The 21,150-nt window shown below is 45.4% G+C and overlaps 1 protein-coding gene across 2 annotated transcripts in view; it reads left to right on the forward strand.

Annotated features, from left to right (window-relative positions):
• The window catches only part of TBC1D31 (TBC1 domain family member 31), a 31,862-nt gene that overhangs the window by 2,835 nt on the left and 7,877 nt on the right, over positions 1–21,150 (forward strand). For both annotated transcript variants that reach the window (XM_032223362.1, XM_032223363.1), the window contains exons 4-17: positions 353–531; positions 1,383–1,534; positions 4,591–4,750; positions 5,347–5,547; positions 6,923–7,096; positions 8,279–8,358; positions 8,455–8,601; positions 9,738–9,871; positions 11,257–11,390; positions 12,561–12,740; positions 14,267–14,499; positions 15,943–16,095; positions 17,533–17,668; positions 20,062–20,154. In XM_032223362.1, coding sequence (XP_032079253.1) covers positions 353–531; positions 1,383–1,534; positions 4,591–4,750; positions 5,347–5,547; positions 6,923–7,096; positions 8,279–8,358; positions 8,455–8,601; positions 9,738–9,871; positions 11,257–11,390; positions 12,561–12,740; positions 14,267–14,499; positions 15,943–16,095; positions 17,533–17,668; positions 20,062–20,154 — 2,156 coding nt within the window. The remainder of the gene's footprint in view (positions 1–352; positions 532–1,382; positions 1,535–4,590; positions 4,751–5,346; positions 5,548–6,922; positions 7,097–8,278; positions 8,359–8,454; positions 8,602–9,737; positions 9,872–11,256; positions 11,391–12,560; positions 12,741–14,266; positions 14,500–15,942; positions 16,096–17,532; positions 17,669–20,061; positions 20,155–21,150) is intronic.

The raw sequence follows: 21,150 nt of genomic DNA on the forward strand, positions 1-21,150 counted from the left end.
GCCCCCACAGGGGATGTTGAGCTGCTCATGGCCACCCTGGCCATGCCCCCCCCTCTGTTTCCCCAAGGTCAAACACAACCCTGATGCGGCCCTCAATAAAATCGAGTTTGACACCCCTGGGCTAGACTGAGGTCCAAAAAAGGAATAGAACACATTTCCCTATTTCTAGTTCCATCTATTCTGTTCCAGGCTTTGAATGCTTCCGCAATGGTCAAATTAGCACTGGGCTATTTCTAGAGGAGCTGGCACAATCTCCTCTGCAGTCACGTTTCTTTCGAGTTTGAAATCTTAAATTCTCCTGGTTCTTTCCTAGATTAATTCTGACCTTTCCTCCTCTTTTTTACTTCCACAGCAACCAAAGAACTTGTTAGCTGGATGAGAGGACACGACTCTTCGGTGTCTTCCATCTCAGTTCACGGCTCTGGCAGATACGCCATCACGTGCTCTACAGATACAGCCCAGCTTTGGGATCTGGACACGTTCCAGCGCAAAAGGAAGCTGAACGTCCGCCATTCCGTAGGGATCCAGAAGGTGAATGTTGGAAATAGTCCTCCATTGCCAGATGAATCTTCTGTTCTCCTGAAATCTGTGTCCGTTTTCCATTTTTGTCAGGTCCCAGTGGGGATCAGAGTACAGATAGTCTTCCACTTAACAACAGTTCATTTCGTTCACAAGGGCACTGAAACAAAAGGAACTTATGACCATTTTTCACACTTATGACTGTTGCAACATCCCCATGGTCACATTATCAAAATTCAGATGCTTGGCAACTGATTTGCTACTGATAATCTTTGCTGGGTCCCAGGATCCTGGGATCTCCTTTTATGAGCTGAGAAGCAAAGTCAATGGGGGGAACCGGATTCATTTAGGAACCGGGCAGTGGTGGGTTGCAGGCAGTACAGGCGTACCGGAGCCAGCCCAGAGCACCGGATACCGTTTCAGTACAGTACTCCGGAAGGCCCACCTGCCCAAGCTCCTTACCTGTGTTTTAAAGCTGCTGTGCTGCCGCGCACACGCATGGCACGTACAGCGCCTGCGCGATGCTCCGCAGAACAGCTGGAGCATCGCGGAGACGCTAAGACGCATGCGCGCGTCCATGAGGACGCCACCAGCCCCGTTCCAACCATACTGGTTGGAACGGGATTTGAAACCCACCACTGGAACCGGGTTACTAACTTATCAGTGACAGTGATTTACTTAACATCAGTGGCAAGAAAAGTCATAAAATGGGGGCAAAACTCAGGAAATGTTTCACTTAACAACAGAAATGTTGGGTTCGATTGTGGCGGTAAGTCGAGGACTACCAGTATTTTGCTCTGAAGAGAGAAAGCTGCTCATTTTCAAACATCTTCTCCATGCGCTTGTTTTCCCTGCGCTTTCAGGTGTTCTTTCTCCCTCTAAGTAACACCATTCTCAGCTGCTTCAGAGATAACTCGATCTTTGCGTGGGAATTTGATACGCTTCATTGCAAGTACCAGCTACCATCACCCATCGATGGGTCTTCGTTGCACTACAAGGTCTTCGCCATCACCCGGTAGGCATGGTCTTCATCAGTGACGTGCAGTGAGGTTTATGGCTGGTGAGGCACTGACACAGGGGTTTCAAATTTTTTTAGACTTGTGGACTTCAACTCCCAGAATTCCACAGCCAGGCATGCTCAGTTCCGATTTAAAGCGACAGCATTTGTTTTTCTCCTTTGCGGAAAAGTTTTCCATCATTCTTTTTCTTCTCCCCCCCCCCCACTCCTTCCTCCCTCTCTCCCTCCCTCCCCCCCTCTCTCAAACAGACACACGCACACAGAGAAGTTGGATCCCTCTCTCACTCACTTACTCTCAAACAAACACAGAAGTTGGATTGGATATATTTTCCAATGGCTTGAAAGCAGCTCCTCTGCCATAACCCCCCCCCCCAATTCCCCTGCTGCCTTCCGATCCGAGCCTTTGATTGCAGGTGGAGCCACGTTGCCTTTTCAAACTTGTAATCAGTGAAGCTGGGCTTATATACTTTTATCCAGGTAGGGGTTTGTGGGTGTGTGTAAAAGGCAACGTAGCCCTGCATGCAATCACATACCTTTTCCAGCTATTATAGAGCAGATTTCAACTCTGCTTTTGCCTATCATCATGAAAAGAAAAAAAATGTAAAAGGAAAAAGACAAGAGCTGAAGGCTGAGCTAGTTCCTGCCAGAGTCACCGTGTGGATAACTGCTTAACTGTTTAAAAAAGCCTCTTAAAAAATGCCCTCTACAGGAGGCAGGAGAACGACGTGCCTCATTACGCTAGGAATTTTTCGGCTTTTAACCCTTGCTTAGCTCTGCTCGAGTGATCATAAAGTCAGACTAGATGAGCCACCTCATTCTCCCACCTCCTCCTGTAGTTTTTTAGAGGCTTTTTTAAACAGTTAAGCACTAAGCAGAGTCATCCACTGACTCTGGCACCAACTAGCTCAGCCTTTTTCCTTTTACATTTTTTTTTCTTTTCATGATGACAGTAGTGAGGCTCTGCCTCCCCTGACTGCACATCCCTGGTCTTCATAAGCCTGCAAGTCTCCTCCTGGACCCTCTCTGAATCTGGTTTTAGCTGAAGCCCAGGCTGTCATGCAGATTCTGTAGCGATTCTCGGTCCTCCAGGTCATGATAGAATAGAATAGAATTTTATTGTTTGTATGCCGCCCTTCTCCGGGAGGACTCAGGGCGGCGAACAATTCAAGGGGGAAAAAAGGGGAACATAAAAAACAAAATACAAATAATGAAAGTAAACAACAGTCGCACAACCATACATGTCGAGAGGGGAGGGAACTCATCACCCCCAGGCCTGTCGGCAAAGCCAGGTTTTGACGGCTTTTCGGAAGGCCTGGAGAGAGGTGAGGGTCCGAATCCCTGCGGGGAGTTTATTCCAGAGGGCCGGAGCTGCCACAGAGAAGGCCCTCCCCCAGGTAATAGCCAGGTGGCATTGGCTGGTAGATGGCACCCGGAGGAGGCCAACCCTGTGAGATCTAATGGGTCTGTGGGAGGTAATTGATGGTCCCAAAGGTGCTTTTTTTCAGGAGACAACTGGACTTTCTTGTTTGGTCTTTTGAAGATGTTTCACTTCTCATCCAGGAAGCTTCTTCAGCTCCGACAGGATAATGGGGAGTGGGAGGATTTATATTCCTTGCAGACAGCTGGTCCTTTGCATCCTTTTAGAGGGTCCTTGAAGCACTCGGGCGGTTTTTCTTTGTCCTCAGGGTCACCTAAGTAGTCCAAATGGTTCTTATAGCCTGCATTTTTTTTTCCTTTTGGAAATCCATTCCTACTCCCACATCATTCAAAGGGTGTTCATCCCAAACCCTGAGGAGATAGAAAAACCTCCCAAGTGTTTCAAGGACCCTCTAAAAGAATGCAAATAACCAGCTGTCTGCAAGGAGTATAAATCCTTCCATTCCCCGCTGCCTGCATCCCATGGATAGGGCTTCCCTTGTTTGCACAGCCCGGTTTCTGGCCTGGCGCAGCCCACTATTGTTCTACAGGCTGGGGATTAGGGACCACTGCTTTAGGCTACAGTTTTTCCAGACTTGAGGGACCCTCCAAGCAAGCAAAAGTGATAATCGGAATTGCCTGGCAAAGAGTAGCAGTTTGCTTACTGAAGTTAAACCCATTTATCCTTGGAATGAATCTTCCCCAAACTCAATGAGATGTAGTGTCCACGTACATAAGCCTCTTTGCAGAATTTTCAATTAGTCGTGGTGAGTGACGATGATTTTATCACCATGCTGTTCCTTGGAGTGTCCCAACCAGAGACTGTTAAATCCAGATAAGGAATCACTTGATTTATACCATCTTGAACCCAGAGATCACACATGTCAGGCTGATTTCTTATCCGGACCGAGCAGTCCTTTGCAATATACTTCAGTGGTATGAGAGTAAATTTTAAATATGAGCCAGATGCAGCTGCCAAAAAAGCCAACACTGTTCTAGGCTACATAAACAGAGGGATAGAATCAAGATCACATGAGGTGTTAATACCATTTTATAATGCCTTGATAAGGCCATACTTGGAATACTGCAGCCAGTTTTGGTCGCCACGATGTAGAAAAGATCCGGAGACTCTAGAAAGAGTGCAGAGAAGTAGGGGACTGGAGGCTAAACCATTGAAGAACGGTTGCTGGAACTGGGTATGTCTAGTTTGATGAAAAGAAGGATTAAGGATTAGAGACATGATAGCAGTGTTCCAATATGTCAAGGGGTGCCACAAAGAAGAGGTAGTCAAGAGGGACAAGAATCAATATATGCAAACTAATCAAGGAGAGAAGCAACCTAGAACTAAGAAGAGATTTCCTGACAGTTAGAACAATTAATCAGTGGAACAACTTGCCTCCAGAAGTTGTGAATGCTCCAACCTTGGAAAATTTTAAGAAGAGATTGGACAACCAATTTGGCTGAAATTGTATAGCTTTTCCTGCTTCAGCAAGGGGTTGGACTAGAAAACCTCCAAGATCCTTTCCAACTCTGTTATTCTATTCCATTCCATTCCATTCTATTCCAAACTGAGTTTGAGATTTAAGCTGCCATGAAGATGAGTAGATTAATGCCCGTTGTCTTGTATGGAATTTTAGAGATGGCCGTATCCTGGCAGCGGGAGGCAAATCAAATCACCTTCACCTATGGTGCTTGGAGTCTAAGCAGCTGCTACGAATTATCCAGATGCCCACCAAAGTGCGAGCCATTCGACACCTGGAGTTTCTTTCTGATAGTTTTGATGGGGGCTCTAATCAGGTGAGTGACAGAAGCTGAAGCACAGAAAGAAGATAATCATTGAATGGGTATTATTCCATACTTTAGAGACTTGTTTCCACCTTACTCCAGCTCCCTTATCCAGGTTTAAGATTTAGCATGAGAACCCAGATTGTTGAGGGCAAGATGCTGACTCTGTAAACCGCTTAGAGAGGGCTGTAAAGCACTGTGAAGTGGTTTATAAATCTTAAGTGCTATTGCTATTATTGTTCTGACCGAGGCTTCCCAAGAGCATGAAGCAAACTCCTGGTCCCGACAAAAACCCCTTTTATTAATTTACTGTGAATTCTGCTCATTCACATCCAGGAAAGTCTTTCAAGGGAGGATTTACCATCACAGACCTTATCTGGTGTAGAGAGCTGCCAGGCCGATATCTGCAAAACTTGGCAAGGAGTCTCGGAGAGTCACGAGCCAATTCAGCGAACTAATTGTCTCCTGCAAACTCCATTCCCCATTTGCTCCTCTTGTATTTTCTCTGGGAGAGGCCATTCATCATCAGCCAAGGACTACCTGTACTGAAATGAATGCAAATGAACTGTCTTTTAAATCCCTCCTTTTTCTCCCCTCATTCCCTCTAGGTCCTTGGAGTGCTGAGCCAAGATAATATCATGCGATTTATCAACATCAGTACGTGCAAGCTGCTGTTTGACCTTGGCAGTCATGAAGAGGGCATCAGCATGGCTGCCATGAGCCCTTCTGGAAGGTACATTGCAGCGGTGATGGAGAATGGCAGCCTTAGCATTTACAGCGTCCAGGCTCTGACCCAAGAGGTCAACAAGGTTAGACTTGGAGGAAACCCCGAAACACCTCTTCCTTCCTTTAGGTGTTTGATCTGGACACATGCAGACAGGCTGCTCAGGAACGACATTTCAGTGAAAACTATCAGGGCATGTTATTCCTAAATTCCTGTGCCCCGGTGGCGCAGTGGCCAAAATGCAGTACTGCAGGCTACTTCTGCTGACTGCCGACTGCCTGCAATTTGGCAGTCAGGCTCAAGGTTGACTCAGCTTTCCATCCTTCCAAGGTGGGTAAAATGAGGACCCAGATTGTTGGGGGCAATAGGCTGACTTTGTAAACCACTTAAAGTAACCAAAGGATCTTTACCGTCCCCAAGGCACGTCACAACATTTGAGCGCCCCTTATGTTTGGAAATTGAAAGTTGGAAAATTTGGCATGCCTTAGAGAAGGAGAGATATACACAATGCATGCACTTTTAAACTCAGGCTAAAAAAATACAAGTCCTATGCTGATATCGTACACTATGTCTGAATATATAAATTATACCACAACAGAATGTGAATGCCTATTAAGTGCTGCTGCCTAATACAATGGCTGGTATCAGGTGTGAAAGAGCATCTCCATACCTGAAGGTCCAATTAAACTGATTTACTGCTAAAAAATAGCAATGGACAGGAATTGTCTCAATGGTTAGCAACTGCTTGGAGTTAGATAAGTGTTGTGGCCCAGCAGGAGCCGTTGGAGCTGCAAACAGGCTCCGATAGCGAGGGACCCTATGAGTCGGCTCTGGAAGATGTGGAGGACCCTGGGCAGGGTCCAGACTCCAAACAGGGACCAGAGAGGCTGGTTGGCCACCAGGAGGCACCTGAGGCATGGAGCAGCGGTGAAAGCCAAAGGGAGTTTGTCTCTGACGTCAGGCCCTGGCGCAGTGGTGAAGACGTCAGGCCCTTGAGCAGTGATGAGGTGCAGAGGGAATTGGTCCCGGACGCCCGGCAGAGACGGGCGGCTAAGTGCCGGCAGCAATTACGGAGACAAAGGAGATAATTGGACCCAGGTGGTTGTGATTAGGCTCCTCCCAAGAGAGTATATAAGAGGAGACTTTGGGAGGAGGCTGTTTGCAGGACTCAACTATTATACTAAAGCTGGAGAAGCTCTGGTGTGTATTTCTTATCTGTGGAAGTCTGAGTTGCTGCCAAAGTCTTGTCGGTGTGTTAATTTACTGTGAATAAATTGTCTAGCAGTAATCTTGTGTCGGCATGAATCACCGTATGGAGGGGGGTCAGAACAGATAAGGGTCAGCAGAATTCCAGAGGGGTTGGACTTAAGAACAGATGCTCCCATCCCTGCATCCTCCCGTACATCTTTTAGTCCCAACAAGGGAGGATTTTTAACTACCCGAAATCTTGGCCTTTTCAGCCTCCCCCACCGCTGTTTAAGGTGATCGAAGACTCTAAGAGCAAGTTGGAGACCAACAAACTTACCATGAGAGTCACTTCCAGAACCTCAGAGAGGCCGTGGAAAGCCAAAAAAGGCAAAATCCAATCCAAGGCGTTGAAGCCTCCACTCGAAGTGTCGTATGAGGACAAGGAGGTAAGAGCGGCCTCATGACTCAACCTCAAATACGGTGGCTGAGGTAAAAAAAAAGGCAAACCTGATTTTTTCCACTTAAGAGCCTCTTTTACATAAATGTAGAAATGTTTTCTCCTCTTCTCCCCCCCCCCCAAAAAAAAAATACCTCGCTACTATAGCCTACTGGGAATAAAATTAAGAGAGAGATTCCAATGGGGGACTTGTTCATAGGTGTGAGTGGAAGGGTTACACCACAAGGTCATCTAGTCCAACCCCCGGTTCAGTGCAGGAATTCATGATCCCAGGGAGATCACTCCCTCTGCCTCGGGGTTTCCGCTGTACCTGAGCAAAATTGCTATGGATACGTCTGACCTCATTTAAGTGAACTGAAAGTGGGGTTGGGAACAGTATTTTTCTGTGTGTGTATGTGTTTGTGTGTGTATGTGTTTGTGTGTGTATGTGTTTGTGTGTGTGTGTGTGTGTGTGTAGCCCAAATTCTGAACTCCACCATTCCAGCAGATGGTTGTCCAGCATCTGAAAATCCCCAGGACTATAATCCTGAGTGTCTGAATATGGAAGTTAAGTTAGGTCACAAACTCTGTGGTCCCTTATGGGAGAGGTTGAGCAGCTGTCTTTAATCTTTAATCACAGGTTTTTGAAGTGGGGGAAGGAGAATACAGCAGAAAGGAACAGAACAAGCTGAATGGCCCAAGAAAGAAAGATTTATTTTATTTTGGTGCTAGCTATTATTTTATTTTATTATTATTTTGGTATGAGCCCACAAAGGATCAATTTGTATGTAGGCATACGTCCACCAGCGTTTACATACAGACGTTTCATTACCAAACTAGGGAATATCATCAGTGCTCACTGGTGGAAGCATGCCTACATGCAAGTTTCTCCTATCTGTGTGCTTTCTGAAGTGTCTTATGCCCATATGTGGTACCAATAAAAGAGAATGTTCCTAGTTCAGGGTTGAACTGTGAGGTCCTTGGTGCTCTCTGAGCTTGGTGGCTTCCTTGCAGACATTTCATTACCAAACCAGGTAACATCATCAGTGCTAGCCACAGACAATGCTAATTGGATATAAAGGAAAAGCCGAGATAAGTTTCTTCAAATTGCCACATTCAGAATGGAGGGAAGATTCTTGGGGAGAACTGCAGCCCGTACAAAGAAGAAATAACCCTCTCACTCCTGTTGCAGAATGAGTTGCCGGAGGGGCTGAATAAGAAGCGTCTCCAAGCTTTGCTAAAAGGGTTTGGAGAGTATCCAGCAAAATACAGGTCTGTGGAGTGCTGCACGCTGAGCCCGTTTGTTTTTGCAGTCTAAACACGCAGCTAAAGTTGGCCCTGCCCTGCTCATTTGCTTTACGATTGCAGGATGTTTATTTGGCGCGCCTTGCTTCACCTCCCCGAAAATCACTTGGCCTTTAACAGCCTGTTGGATAAAGGGACCCATTCGGCCTTCGCACACCTTCAGAATGAATACCCAATTAAAAGCAGGAAACTCCTGAGAGTCTTACAAAGGTAAGAGGCGGATTATTTGATGCCAGAGATGTGGGGTGGATTTGCTTTAAACGGATAGCTATAGCACTTAGGCTGATATACCACTTTACAGTGCTTTTACAGCCCTCTCTAAGCGGTTTACAGAATCAGCCTATTGTCCCCAACAATCTGGGTCCTCGTTTTACCCACCTCGGAAGGATGGAAGGCTGAGTCAACCTTGAGCCTGTGAGAATCGAAGTGCCAAATTGCAGGCAGCCTGCAGGGAACAGAAGTAGCCTGCAGTACTGCGTTCTGGCCACTGTGGCTCATTTAATAGCCCTTGATTTACAACTGTAATTTGAGCCCACAATTTCAGTTGTAAATTGTGACAGTTGCAAAGTGGGTCATTGCACCACTAAACAAGTAAGTCCAGGACTATCTGTAATAGGGGACTCCGGAGTGCTTCAAACAGCAGTAAATGTAAATGCTTGGCCAGTAGCCAAGCACCGAAAATGCAAATGACATTGGAATTTAAAATCCGGCTCCTAATTTCCATTTCTGGATTCTGTCATAACTTTGAACAGTTGCTAAGCAACTGGTCATAAGTCAATGCCAGCCCACAGGTAGGATAGGTGAGTGCCTTTTCCTTATTCCTTTGTCGGAGACCTAAATGATTTCATGGTTGTTTCAGTAACAAGGGATGAAATAGAAGTCTGCAGTCAAAATTCTGGGAGCTGAAGTCCATGGTCTTAAATTTACCACAGTTAAAAACACTGATCTAGGATGTGGTTAACCCTAATTTTAGATAAACCTTAATCATCATAGCAGAGTGTTTTAATGGCCAGATGCCCTTCCTGTCGCCCATGCGAAGTTTTGTTCAGCAGATATATTCTCTGAGTGCCCCGAGAGAGAAATATCTGGATCGAACTCACAGCCTCCTGATTGTGATTATGATTGTGATTAGATGAACCTTAATAGGGGAAATAATTTCTGTTACTCAATAGGTTCTTTGAGAAGAATTTCCCAATTTGGTCAACTTTAACTGGTGTGGACTTCAACTCCCAGAATTCCCCAGCTGTTTTAGAAGGATCTGTTTTTTGGGTTGTTGTGGTTTTTTTTTAAATTGTGCAAGATTCTTGCCTGCCTTTTCCACACAGCTCCTTTTTCTTTCTCCCCAGGACCCTTTCTGGCCTGGCTCACTGGTCCACCATCTTTGGCGAGATGCCTTACATTCCTCTCCTGGTTTTCCCCTTCGTCAAACTCTTCCAGAACAATCCGCTCATCTGCTTTGAGGTGGTGGCTACTGTAATAAGTAAGGAAGGGTTTTTGATGGAAAGGCCACCCGACAGGCCTCCTGGCCTGTGGGATATCTGGCAGAGTTTTAATGTTGCCAGCTGGACACTGGAATTCAGTTCTGTGGGGGGAGCTGCAAGTGTCCACCAACGGGCTAAGTGGAAAGATTGACATTGAGTACAGCTAGTCCTCGGCTTGTGATCACAATTCGGGCCAGAATTTCTATTGTTAAGCACGCCAGTTCTTAAGTGCGTTTTGCTCCGTTTTACCCTCTTTCTTGCCGCAGCTGTTAAGTGAATCACTGCAGTTGCTCAGTTGGGAACATTGTTGTTAAGTGAATCTGTCCTCCCCATTGACTTTAGCAATAGCACTTAGACTTATATACCGCTTCACAGTGCTTTGCAGTGGTTAAATGCAGCACTGCAGGCGACTGCTAGATCAGCAGTTCAGCGGTTCAAATCCCACCGGCTCAGGGTTGACTCAGCCTTCCATCCTTCCGAGGTGGGTAAAATGAGGACCCAGATTGTTGGGGGCAATATGCTGACTCTCTGTAAACCGCTTAGAGAGGGCTGAAAGCCCTATGAAGCGGTATATAAGTCTACTGCTATTGCTATTGCTTTGCGGCCCTCTCTAAGCGGTTTATAGAGTCAGCCTATCGTCCCTGATAATCTGGGTTCCTCGTTTTACCGACCTCGGAAAAATGGAAGGCTGACTCCACCTTGAGCCTGGTGAGATTGGAACTGCTAAATTGCAGGCAGCAGAAGTAGCCTGCAGTGCTGCATTCTGACTTTGCATGTCGGAAGGTCACAAAAGGGATCACATGAGCCCCAGGACGCTGCAACCGTCATAAATATGAGTCACTAGCCAAGGGTCTCAATTTTGACTCTGGGGATGCTGCAACGGTCGTAATAGGAGAACCAGCAGTGAGTGACTTTTCAGTCCCATTGTAGGTTTGAATAGTCACTAAAGGAATAGCTATAATTCAAGCACTACCTGTATTTTTTTCATTTAAAAAAAACATGCCCGGTTGAAACTCTGGAGCAATTCTGTTTCTCTTTGGAGCCTCTGAGCATCTTGGGAAGGTGGAGGAATCAGAACTCCCCACTTGCTAGTTGTGGCTCCAGCCTCCATTTTTGTCAAGGAAAAACAATGCAGGTGGCAGAGGCATCCAGAGGTCTCCTTCAGGTCCCTTAGATTTCCTCATTTTTGTGCCTTCCAGATGTGTTGGACTGCAGTTCTCATCTTCCTCAGGTGGCACCGTTGGTGTTGAGGAAAAAAGGGGCCACTTTGAGGTCATACCTTTGCCATTGTGAGAGAAACAAATCTTTGCCTTGCCTTCTGGTAACCCTTCATTGAGACACGGCCATTGACCGCTGAAGAAGTTCTTTGTGTTTTCTTTTTTAGTCAATTGGTGTCAGCACTGGTTTGAATTTTTCCCCAACCCTCCCATCAATGTCCTCAGCATGGTGGAAAACATCCTGGCACATCATGACAAAGAGCTCCTCCACCATTTAATGAAGCACAATATAACCTCCCAGGTAAAAAAGAAAAGGAAAAAGAAACTGCTTGAACCATTGAGATGAGCCATAAACCATGGTTTGCAAGCAACTGAGGGTTTGGCCTTTGGGTGTGTGGAATCGAACCACATCGTGGCTTAAGAAAGATGTGGGAAGGTAGTCTGTTGTTGTGTCGAGCAGTGTTTCTCAATCTGGGGAACTTTTTAAGAGTGTGGACTTCAACTCCCAGAATTTCCCAGCCAGCATGGCTGGCTGGGGAATTCTGGGAGTTGCAGTCCACACTTCATACAGTTGCTGAGGTTGGGAAACACCAACGTACGACATTAAGGTGTCAAAAACTCTAAAATTTAATATCGTCCTCTTTAATACGTTGAATGTAAATTCAAGGTGGGCTCCCATACACTCAAGGAAGCATTTATCTTGCAGTCACCCCTCCATCCTAAGAGATTTTGACCTCCACATTTTCAGCTTGTACTTTGTGAACTTGGGGTATAAGCATTCAAAGTGGTACCTTACATTTTTTGTGTAAATTAGGCTAGGTCTATTTGAGGTTTATGGTACAATTTTTCTGCATTTTTTGGCCTCCAGTCTGGCAGTTGTAGTAGGAAACAATCATGCAGAAGATAAAATCAAAAATCATAGAAGGCTCTGTGATTTCAGGTTCCTAGCCCTGATTTATAACCAAAGATTGCAATCTTCAATAGCAATAGCATTTAGGCTTATGTACCATCCCATAGCGCTTTACATCACTCTTTGAGTGACTTAAAATGTCGGCAAATAATTTGAATATTGCCCCCAACAATCTGGGTCCTCATTTTACCAACCTCAGAAGGATGGAAGCCTGAGTCAACCTTGAGTCCATCAGGATCGAACTCCAGGCTGTGGGCAGAGTTTGCCTGCAGTACTGAACTTTAACCGCTGTACTGCCACAGCTTCAGTCAATCTGTTGGATTGTAATTCTGTACATAACAAAACTGCCCTTTAAAAGTCGTGTCCTCTAAATCTCCCAGATTTAGTCACGCCAAGCCAAGTTGTTCCAAGTATTTGGTCCTTGGACAACTGCAACCTGAATTTTCCAAGGCATAATAAACTCCCCCCACCTCCCCAGATGTTTTGTGCTTGAGCTGATCTCTTGTTATGGTGCGCAAGAGATCCAGTAGCTGTAACTGATCTCTCTTCCTGTAACCGCAGAGCTATGCCTGGCCCCTTCTGGAAACCATGTTCTCTGAAGTCCTGACAAGGGAAGAATGGCTGAAAATGTTTGATAATATCTTCTCCAACCACCCCTCCTACTTGCTGATGGTAGTGGCTGCCTACCTTATCTGCTCCAGGGCTCCATTGCTTCACTGCAATCGGAAGGAGGACTTTGAGGTAAGTCCCTTGCTTTATGTATGTGTGTATATGTATGTATGTATGTATGTATGTGTGTATGTATGTATGTATGTATGTACCCTGTTTCCCTAAAAATAAGACCTCCCCAGATAATAAGCCGAATTTGGCTTTTGAGCGCATGCGCTTAAATAAGCCCTCCCCCGAAAATATTACAACACAGCAGCAGCCATGAGGTGACCATGCTCGCCGCCTCCTGCACCTCAAAATAATAAGACCTCCCCGAAAATAAGGCCAAGCGCTTATTTGGGGGGGTCCAAAGAAAATAAGACCCTGTCTTATTTTTGGGGAAACACGATATTTACTTACTTACTTACTTACTTATTTGTATGCCACCTTTATTATTTTTACAAAGACCTCAAGGCAGCAAATATATCCAATACAGCTTCCTCGTAATCTTTTCCCCACAGCAACAGCCCGGTGAGGTAGGTTGAGCTGAGAGAGAGGGAGGGAGGGAGGGAGAGTGAGAGAGAGAGACTGGCTTAAAGTCACTGAGCTGGCTTTCGTGGCTAAGGCAGGACCTGAACTCGTGGCCTCCCACTTTTTAGCCTGGTGTCTTAACAATTTGACCAAGGAGTATGTTCCAAGGGTGAGCAGCTCTGATTGTGATTCCTAGTCCAAAGTTCCTCAACCTTTCTGGCTTTGCAGACTGGCCGGGGGCGGGGGGGAGAGAAAGGGGACGATTCCACCCAAGGGCTGGCCAGCTCACATGCGTGTGCGCCACTCCCTTTGCGCGAGTGATGGACACACACTTGCCTGCTGCTTGTGCAAATGAAGTGTAGGCGCCTGCACTTGCCCAAGTAGGGATGCACGAGTGTGTACTCCCCCACTACGTTCGCGGCCCAGTTCTAAACAGCATATGGCCCAGTAGTGGGCCACAGCCCAGCGTTTGGGGACCTCTGTCCTCATCCAAGCTAGGAAAAGAGGAAACCATGAGTTGAAGTCCCACCTTAGTCACGAAAGCCAGTGGGGTGCCCTTAGTCAGTATCTCTTTCTCTCTCCCACACTCCCCCTCCCCCCCTCTCTCTCAGCCCAATTCAATTCACAGGGTTGTTATTGTGGGGTAAACAGGGCAGAAGAAGTATTGGATGTGTTTGTCGCCTTGGGTTGTTTGTACCAATAATAAAGGTGGGATACGAATGAATAGCATATTTTTTCGGACTATAAGACACACCGAATATAAGATGCACCAAGATTTCAAAGAGGAAAACAAGAAAAAAAAATAGTTTTTGCCCTCCCCGGCCCCCAGGAGCACTCTGCAGGCCTCCCAAACCCATTGCACACCCCGTTTTTGCAAAAATCAGGCCTGGTTTGGCGAAAACGGAACACTCAGGGAGGAGTTTCAGGAGGCCCAAAATGGCCATATTTGGTGTATAAGACACACCAATATTTCTGCCCTCTTTTGGGGGGGGGAGTGCGTCTTATACTCCGAAAAGTACAGTACATTGAAAAAAACATAGCGGTAGCAGCTTGAGTATGGATTTCTTTGTGCTTCTATTGGCCTGCAGTATTTCTTCCACCATCGGAACCACCTGGACGTCAGCGTGGTGATCCGGGAGGCCTACCACCTCATGGAGTGCACCCCGGACGACATCCACCCCGTTCGTATGCTGGAGGACTTTGCCTCACTGACCAAAGGGCAGTACCCCATCTTTAATAAGTACCCCAAGTTCATTGTGGATTACCAGTCCCAGGAGCGAGAGCGGATCAGGCAGGAGGAAATTGAGTACCTAAGAGAGAGGTAGGTGTTCTTGGATCTGATGGAGAGATGAATATGAACATAAACTTACATGGAAGAACATGATAATAACACTGTTGAAGGCTCACTCGGACCCCTGGGCTCAGTTACTCGATGCCAGTAGGGGATCACACCTGATATATTTGCCTTTTTCTCCACATTTTGGTCTGATTTACACAGAGTAATCTTCACTGAACCAGACCAGAGGGGGACCAGTGGGTTGGAATTGTCCTAGCACATCTTCAATTCCCAATCATTATTAGTACAGCCAGTGCCTTGAAAGTGCTGGTTTTTTTTTAAAGAAAGCACAATTCTGGCTATGTTAGTATTGCAATATCCATCTATCTGTAGCAAGAAAGGGCACTTTTGCTGACCAAGATGACTGAATTACAATCCAACACAACTGGGGGTTTGGAAAAGCCTGTTGCTGGACGTCTGTGGAATATAAGCTAGGTTGATTTACTCTTCCTTGTGAATTTACTTTGAAGATCTTAATGCAGTTCAACATGAGGTTTATTGTGGCCTGCCAGCAGATCTGGCAGCAGATTCAAACAGTGAGGAAGTTGGGGAGGAACATGGGCCAGTCCTGGAGTCTGGGAAAAGCTCTGATGAGGGCTCTGTGTCGGAGGCAGAGAGGGGGCAGTTATCAGCTGCCTTTGCAATCGGACATCAGTGAGGCAGAAGAACAGCTGGAGCCTGTTCCCTATGTGCGCATGCACAGAGCTTCCAGGAGAAGGAAACAGCCAAGGAACAAGGGCCGACTTGGGAGTAAGGCCACAGGTGGACGGTGAATGGCCCTTCCCATAAGGAATAAAGGGGAGTGAAAAGGGAGGGGAGTTTGCAGGAGACAATTAGTTCAATTCATTAGAGTGAAGATCTGTTCCTGACTTCTTGCCAAGTATTGTCTGCTACTGAGTAGCATTTGGAAGATATCGGCTTGACAGCTCTCCAAGCCTGATAAAGGTCTGTAGTTGTGAAATCTAAAAGACTGTTGGCTGGGACATTGCTGGAGAGGAATTCACTTTAAACTAAATAAAAGGGGCTTTATCGGGAAGAGGAGTCGGCTTCATGATCTTGGGAAGCCTAGGACAGAACAAGGCTGTAAGCTGATATCGTGTATGAACAGCGTAAACTGAGCCTCTTTGGGAAATCAACAGTCTGTCTCTTCTCTACTGCCTGATGTTTGGGAGATAGAGAAGAAAGTGTTTTTTTTGGGGGGGTGGGATTATTGTCAGAAAGAAAATGAGTATCACCACCCTTGCTTGCTCTGAATTGCTTCGGTCAGTGTTCTCCAGTGTGGAGAAAGTTGGCTTTGACCCTGTAACCCAAATACATATCAGATGAAGCATGAGATATTCAGTGGCTGAAACCAACATTGCCCAGAGAGGATCACACGTTTCCTTCACCCCCACAGCAGAACTTCACCGATTAAATGCTTCCTTGCAGGCAGCTGCTGCATGAAATTGAAGCCAAAGCAATCGAGCACCGAGTAGAAGATGAAACATGGTATCGGAAGCAGGAGCTGCTTCAGGAAGCCGAGGAGCAAAGGAGGAAGATTCTCCTCACCGAAGATGAAAAACTAGCGGATCAGAGGCGGAGGTAGGTTCAGAGTTACATCTTTTGCTCCTAGTGGGAGTTATCCAAAAACTGAATGCTGAAGTTCAGGGGGGAAAAAAACCCTGTTTCTGATAATCCTAGGCTTACAACCAGTCACTCAGGGAGCGTTCGAAATTATAAGGGATCACCCTGGGGGTGCTTATAAACTGATGCTGAATTCTGACAGCCAGTTGCCCACTGTCCCCACGATCAGAAGATGTGCTGCCCCGCTTATTTATTTATTTATTTATTTGTCTTGTATGCCACCCACTCCCGAAGGACTCCGGGCGGCTCACAATAGACAAGGGAAAGGGGATAAATAGACAAAGACAACACTTTAAAAAAAACATTCACAATTTCCGTGGGGCTGGATGTTTCACAAGCCCCCCGGCCTGCTGGAGCAGCCAGGACTTGGTGGCTTTGCGGAAGGCCGGGAGGGTAGTAAGGGTCCGGATCTCCATGGGGAGGTCGTTCCAGAGGGTTGGAGCTGCAACAGAGCTGCAACATTTTTCCAAAGAGCTGGATCTTCATATTATGTGCCCAAAGTGGAATAATTTGAGCTTCATTGGTTGTTGTACTTGTTGTCATTAGTTTGATCTTCTTTATATCAGGCCTCCTTGAGTTTATTACCAGAGCTTCGAGATCCTATGCATTTTTAGCTATCAGAGTAACATTGGCATAATATGGATTCGTGACGCTTCATCCTCCAATTTTAAAACCAAGACATAATGCTCCTCAAATATAATTTACTGGAGCACGATCATTTATTTTATTTCATATTTGGCTTTATTTATATCATTTTGTCAGCTTGGTTTTGGGCAGCAAACAAATTTAAAAACAAGAGTACAAATAATAACGAAACAAAATCGCACATAATCAGAGCAAAAGAATGCCCACCAAAGGTAATCTCTCCCAACAGCCACAACTGGGCCCTGCTAACTCTGAACAAATGGGCAGCAATATCAGATCCTATCTGATTCCATGAGATAGGAGCTTCCAAAAGGCAGGCACCATGGCTAAAAGTGTCCACTGCTGGATGGCATTCTTTAATCAGTGGGACCCAGAGCATGCCCTCTTCCTGCTGGAATTCATGCGTGTGTAGAGACAACTGGAGGCAGGCGGTCCCTCAAATCTGGCCTCAGCTCATGAAGGGCCTTGTACAACCAATAGCATCTTGAGTTGCACCTGGAAGCCTAATGGACAGGCAGTTTACAAAATCAGAATGTAAATCAAGAGAGAGCTCTATTGTCTTCCTTCTTCTATCTAGCATTCTCAGAAATCTGATTGGCCACTAACAGAATGCAGGCTCACGATAACCTTTTGTCTAGTCCCAACAGAGCTAACTTAGGATGAGCTGCCCAAACTTTTACCTGGCCTGTTTGTATCCATCCATCCGCGTGTTCCTGCTTTTCTCAAACCCTCTTCTTTTTGGCCCTAAAGGTTAGCTGCCGTTAAGAGAGAACTGAAAGTGAAGGAGCTGCAGTTGGTGGAAACCGCACGGAGGCGCTTTCTAAAATACCAGCAAGATCAGCGGGAAATGGAGCTTAAAAGACTCGATGATGAAATTGCAAGAAAGGTAACCTGTTCCACTTCACATCTGCAGTTCTGGTATTTTTGTTTGACTGGCTTCCTCCGTTCTTCCCAGGAATAAATCCTAAACCACATTTCCTTGTTCCTGGACTCTTCCAGGTTTATTAGATCACAGCTCCAATCGTTGGCCATGCCTGCGGGAAATTGGAATTGATCTCAAAAATGTTAGGAGTTTTTCCCTAGGTCCTCCAGGAAGCTGGAAAGTGGCATAGATTCAGGACAGATTAAGCTTGTCCTACTTAACACCATCCATAAAGAAATTTGTTGAAATGAATGATGGCCAATTTGCCTGGCATTAAAAGAGGAGCAAATTAAATTCCTAGTTGATAGGTTAGTTGCCATGGTGGCTAGATACAAATCTCCAATGTCAGACGGAGTGGAGAATACGAGCAGGAGGATGTGATTATATTTCTGTCTTGCTGATCATTTGCAAAACTCCTGATGATTACTCTAGATAGAAAAGGGTGGTCCACAAAAATTTTCATCTGATACACCAGGACATTTCTCAGGGGTTTGTTTTCTGACCCCCTCCTCCGTCCAGTAATGACTGCCGAGACAAGCTTAACTAGAATGTACTTTAATAGCAAGAAACCAAAACCTCGGTGGCTGAAAGCCAAGCATAACAAATAGATAAGGATCTTGGCAGCAACTCAGACAAACTCAGGCAGCAATAAACACAGATAAGGCTTGGCAGCAATCCAGCCTGCCAAGCTCACAGTAAGGTCCCCGACATTCAATCCTGCGTTGACTTCTGCAAAGAGGGGCGTGTGCACAAGTAGCTTTTTATAGTCTGGAGAGGAGCCTAATGACCACCAGCTGAGTGCAATTACCTCCTGTAATTGCGTAATTATTCCTGACGCTCTTTGATGGCATGCATCCAGGAACAGCTTACTACTGGCTTCCGGCTCACTCTCCCTTGTCTCCTCCCCATTGGTCCAAGGCTCAGGTGCCTCCTGGTGGCCAACCAGCCTCTCTGCGCCCTGCTCGGACGGAACCCTGTCCAGGGTCCTCCACATCCTCCAGAGCCGACTCATAGGGCCCCTCGCTGTCTGAGTCTGGTGGCAGCTCCAACAGCTCCTGCTGGGCCACAACAGGTTTGTGGCATCAGATTCTAATTGCAGACTGTCTACTTTATTTGGCTTCCTCTTGTCCCCAACTTTTTCTACTAAAGTGAGCAGTTTTTTGACCCAAGCTGGCATTCAGCCACAAAAATCCTTTCTCTGTGACTCTCAAACCCACTTCTGACCATAAGAATCAAACTTGGATGGGATGCTTTTCTACCCTTTCAAGTTGAGAAAGATATAACAATCCTTGCTGACTTTTGGTTGCAGAGACCAAGAAAGACACACAGAGGTTCTTCTAAGCAGTTTCCTTTGTTCTTTATCTATACACAGAAGTCTTGCCAAACTAAAGCAGAATATTGCACCGTTAAACATCTGCTCAGAGAACTACTTGAGGGGAGCCCTCTTAACACTTATTTGATTATACATGTAATTACAGCAGCGAGAATTGTATTTGCCCAAAATTGGAAATTAAATAAGCTACCAACAGATGAAGAGATAATAAAAAAGATATTAGATTGTGTAGAGATGAATAGGTTGACAATGAAAATAAAGGATAAAGAGGAATCAGAGTACTTCAAGACATGGGGAAGATTTTATAATTGGCTAGAGAAAGCAAGCTAGAAAAGAAAATAGAGAGAAGATAAAGTACTCAGATGACGCACTATTAAATGGAAAAGGGAGGAGGGGAAAACAGAAAAGAAATATTAAATATATAAGTACATATTCAAGAGCGAGATATAAAGTGGGGGGAACATAACTAGGGTAGATTAGCGAAGGTAAGGGAATAAGAAACGATACTAAATTATACTTGGGTTGGCAGAAATACCATCCCAAGGAAACATAAACTGAGTTTTGAAATATACACCAACAATAATAGAAAAAGAAAGGGAGAGAGGAGGAGAGAATGAAAGGAAGATGGGGGAAAGAAGAAAGATATCTAAGGAGGGGAGGATGGAAGGGAGAGAAAGAGAAGGAGAGAGGGTAGGAGGGGGAAGAGGAAGATCAGGAGAAAGAGAAAGGGAAGAAGAAAGGAGGAGTGGAGGAAGGAAGGAAGTAGAAAGGGAGGGAAGGAGAAAAGAAAGGGAAAACAAGGAGGTGTTACAAAAGGAGGAAGTGGTGGTAAATAAAGCAACCCAAACTGTACATTATAACCTATTAAATGAAATAATAAATGTATAAGAACGATAAATGTCAAGAAGAATAACAATTATGTGAATGTATACTTAAAATGGCATGTAAGAGAATAAAAAAAAATTCTTTTGGGAAAAAAAACACTTTCTCCCTCACAAATATATTCTCTCTGCATTTGCTGTAGGCTTCCATGCGAGAAGAAGAAACAGCAGCTACCATTCGAGACGTTGAGGTGCGGCAGATGGAGCTCGAAACTCAGCGGCGACTTTTTGAACAGGTCCGTGACCAGAAGTTCGGTCTTCCAGAGGTCAAATAACCAGGCATCTAGGCCTGTTCTATGAGTGCCTTCTAACTTATAGATTTGGCTTGCATTGGCCTAGGATAAAAATTAGATTTGGAATCTTGCAAATCAGTATGGAAGGGTCCCTGCTAGGATTAGATTTGCCCAAGTTGCAAAGTGACAGAAGTCTCAAGTGTGTGATTGATGTTACGAGATAGAGGTCAGCAATATCTTCAGGCACTACTTGTTCACTACAACCCATGCATCAGATAAGTTTTTTTTTTTTTAAAGGATTTGAACAGTCAAGTTTGGTCTAGTGCTTAAGGCACCAGCCTAGAAGGCAGAAGACCATTCAAGTCCCATCTTAGCCATGAAAGTCAGCTGGGTGAACTCTCTTTCAGCCCAACTCATCTCACAGAGTTGTTCTAGGGAAAATATTGTATTTTTCAGAGTATAAGACGCACCTTTTTCCCTCAAAAAAGAGGCTGAAAATCTGGGTGCGTTTTATACACTGAATACAGCATTTTGTGCCTCCCGAAACCCCACCCCCTTCACCAAAATGGCCGTGCATAACCTTTAGGAGGCTTTCAGAGAACTCCTGGGGGCTGGAGAGGGCAGAAATGAGCAAAAAACAGGCCATTATTTTGCTCATTTGCCCCCAGGAACACTCTACAAGCCTTTTGAAGGCTATTCATGCCTTTTGGGGGGGGGGAACGGCCCCGTTTTCGTGAAAAATGGGCCATTTTGGGGAGGTCTTCAGAGTACAAAAACTTTTTTTTTAATTTGCCTCTTCAAAACCTTGGTGCCTCTTATATGCCGAAAAATACGGTAGTGTGTGTTAGAAACAAACAAAATAACAATGTTTCTTTTGCAAGAACATCTCATGAAAAAACACAAAAATCTGTAAGAGTTGGTTGCACATTTTTAACTATCAAGATGTATATCTGAACCTGGATAATTAATATATAAGCATATGCAAAGGCATTATTAATA

Source organism: Thamnophis elegans, chromosome 8 (assembly GCF_009769535.1).
Source record: "Thamnophis elegans isolate rThaEle1 chromosome 8, rThaEle1.pri, whole genome shotgun sequence".
Taxonomy (NCBI): Eukaryota; Metazoa; Chordata; class Lepidosauria; order Squamata; family Colubridae; genus Thamnophis; species Thamnophis elegans.